This window comes from Oratosquilla oratoria, chromosome 30, assembly GCF_046742065.1.
Source record: "Oratosquilla oratoria isolate Oo_2021 chromosome 30, ASM4674206v1, whole genome shotgun sequence".
Classification (NCBI taxonomy): domain Eukaryota; kingdom Metazoa; phylum Arthropoda; class Malacostraca; order Stomatopoda; family Squillidae; genus Oratosquilla; species Oratosquilla oratoria.
In genome coordinates this window covers 26,962,095-26,964,594 of record NC_134806.1, presented here as the reverse complement: position 1 = coordinate 26,964,594, position 2,500 = coordinate 26,962,095, and the positions used below count along the sequence as shown (strand labels likewise).

At 48.0% G+C, this 2,500-nt stretch overlaps 2 protein-coding genes across 3 annotated transcripts in view; one reads left to right on the top strand and one right to left on the bottom strand.

Moving 5' to 3' along the window:
- Positions 1–2,044, bottom strand: part of LOC143041343 (uncharacterized) — a 2,294-nt gene extending 250 nt beyond the window's left edge. The window contains exons 1-2 of the mRNA XM_076213165.1: positions 1,296–2,044; positions 1–842 (exon numbers count right to left, since the gene is read on the bottom strand). The exon at positions 1–842 is cut by the window's left edge and continues 250 nt beyond it. Of these exons, the coding sequence (XP_076069280.1) occupies positions 211–842; positions 1,296–1,647 (984 nt within the window). The 5' untranslated portion in view covers positions 1,648–2,044 and the 3' untranslated portion in view covers positions 1–210. The remainder of the gene's footprint in view (positions 843–1,295) is intronic.
- The window catches only part of LOC143041053 (glutamate receptor ionotropic, delta-2-like), a 561,193-nt gene that overhangs the window by 219,051 nt on the left and 339,642 nt on the right, over positions 1–2,500 (top strand). The window lies entirely within an intron of this gene.

Below are 2,500 nucleotides of genomic sequence, written 5' to 3'. Positions count from 1 at the left end.
ATTTTATTCATCTCAGGGGAGAGATCCTGAGCTTCGAGGGCCCACTGAAGAAGAATCATAGCTGTCGAGAAAAGACAGCTCTCTCTCTCTCTTTTTCAGATGGGTTCTGCTCCTGACGAAGGCGCCTCTTCAGCCCTCTGCAGGCCTGTGCCATCTTCCCTCCTGATGCAGTAGCTCGAGGAAGAGGAAAACGGGGGGGAAGGGCGTGTCTTAGTTGCGCAGGTGATGAAGGTAGAGCGCCCCTAGAGCCCCCTGGTGACTGGCAAATAAAGGATTCCCTCCGGTCAAGTAGGACAACGGCGCGGGGCAGAGGAGCGGGGAACCTGAAGAAGAGGTCGCCAGCCCTGCGGAGCCAGCTGCCGCGGCGGCCGCCAGTGGGTGAAGGGTTGCCCCCGCGAAGGATGCCGCCGCCCCGAGGAACCCGTGTGGGGGACTGTGAGGCTCCGGGATCGTCGGGGCGTTGACGTCGCAGCCGGGGTTCTGCTTCTTCCACTTGGTTCTCCGGTTCTGGAACCAAATCTTGATCTGGGTCTCTGTCAGGTTGAGGGCGAGGGCCAGGTTGAGCCTCTCGCACACGCTCAGGTACCTCGTCTGCTTGAACTTGTTCTCGAGGGACACCAGCTGCTCGTAGGTGAAGGCCGTCCGGGCTCGCCGGGGCTTCCCCGCGGAGTCCGAGCGCCTCTTCTTTGGCGCGCTTTCCCCTTCCGAGCACCCGGTGTCGTTGTCGTCGTCGTCGCCGCCGTCACGACGGTCTTTGTCGTCGATGTCGATGTCGCCGCAGTGGGTCTCTGCTCCCGAAGTCGCCGCCTCGTCCCCGGTCGTCGCTCCCTCCGCGTCGGACTCTGTTGAAGTGAAGGAATATTTGCTCAGAATATCCAGCATAATTTTCCATCTCTTCTTTTCAATAAAAAAAAAAAAAAAAATAAAAAAATAAAATGATGATAATAGTAAAAAAAAAAAAAAAAATAAAAAATAAAAAAAAAAATAAAAATAAAAACAATAAAAGCTCTTGAATATTTTACAACTTTGTAGAAGTGGAGAAGCTTTGATTAGAATAGGGAAGAGGCACTCAACTAGGACTATAAATTAGAGACATGTTTGAACAATTATTTTAATTAAGAGATATCAGCCTATGTTAAACTGATGTGATCAAACCACGCCTTCTCGTAACCCAATAAATAGAATATATATCACATATCTTGAATTAAAAATATGTTTACAAAGATGAAGTTAACATGGAAGAATTATGGGACAAATAAAGATAAAACTACTGTAGGAGTTTTCCCCGAACTCACCGTAGGTTCCTCCTCTGTCGCTCAGGACGTCATCCTCGGAACAGGAGCTGCTGGCCTGGCACTTCCCCGTGAACTTGTTCGGGTCAAGGATGTCGAGGACCGAGAAGGCTGTTCTTCGGGTCGGAGACCTTGTGTCTTCTCTGGCAGGTTCTTCCTGCGGGAGGTTATTCGACCTTCTGAGGTCGCCATTCGGACTGAGCAGAGGCGAGGGCAACGGGACTTTGGTTGTGGTGGACAAGACCTGGACTGAACTGTTGGTCATGCTAGTGGTGTGTATTAAAGATGGACACGTGTCTTTGGCACTACTGAAGGGGGAGGAGTCCGAGTTTCCGAGGCTCTTGCTGAGGTCCATTTAGGTGAAAATACTCATTGGCACAAGTGTGACAAAACAAAAAAACTTATTGTGCTTAACTTCTCTTCATCTCTTTCTGTCTTTTTTTTTTTTTTTAGTTCTTTAAGAAAATTTCCGTAATTGGCTTTCAGAGACACTTCAGTACTAATTATATATTCTAAATCAGCATCGTCAAGAAGTCACACGCCGATTTAACAAACACATGTATGCATTTATATACATATATGTTCACACACATTTATGTATACAAACTTTTGACAATACATGGTCAACCGTCAAAGCACTTGTCTCGTTCCTCCACCACACAGCGGAGCCAACAACACTCCCTCCTCACTCACGTCTCGCCAACAACTAGACTCGATTCCGTGGACCAAGTGATATCTTTATGCTTCCAAAACGCCACTCAGCTGCAGGGCGAGTTTACCAAATGAGGCTTCACCCAACTTAATGACGACAATAATTGGCTACTGAAATCCCTACTTACCTAAACAAACTCGCCATTGGTCTGGTGAGATTGATCCGCGATACTTTCTCCCCGCTCATTGGCTGGTGCGCGCCGAGTCGCCATGAGAGGCGGCGCGTGATTCGTCAAGAGCAAATGTTTACATGCGGGGAATGTTTCCGCGAAGATGATTGGTTGCTTTTAACTGCAGTGGGAGGAGGGACGGTAAAGAAATCATCACGCAGCTAATGGCACTGTAAAAGTATGATTATCTCAAAAGATTCCCTTTTTTTTTATTTACACTTGCCCGCAGGATAGGACTTCTTTCCAGATATCATTTTGTGCGGAATAGTAAACACTCGGTGGAAGTTGATATAACACAATTTTGCCTCGCCAGGGCATATCCCTCCT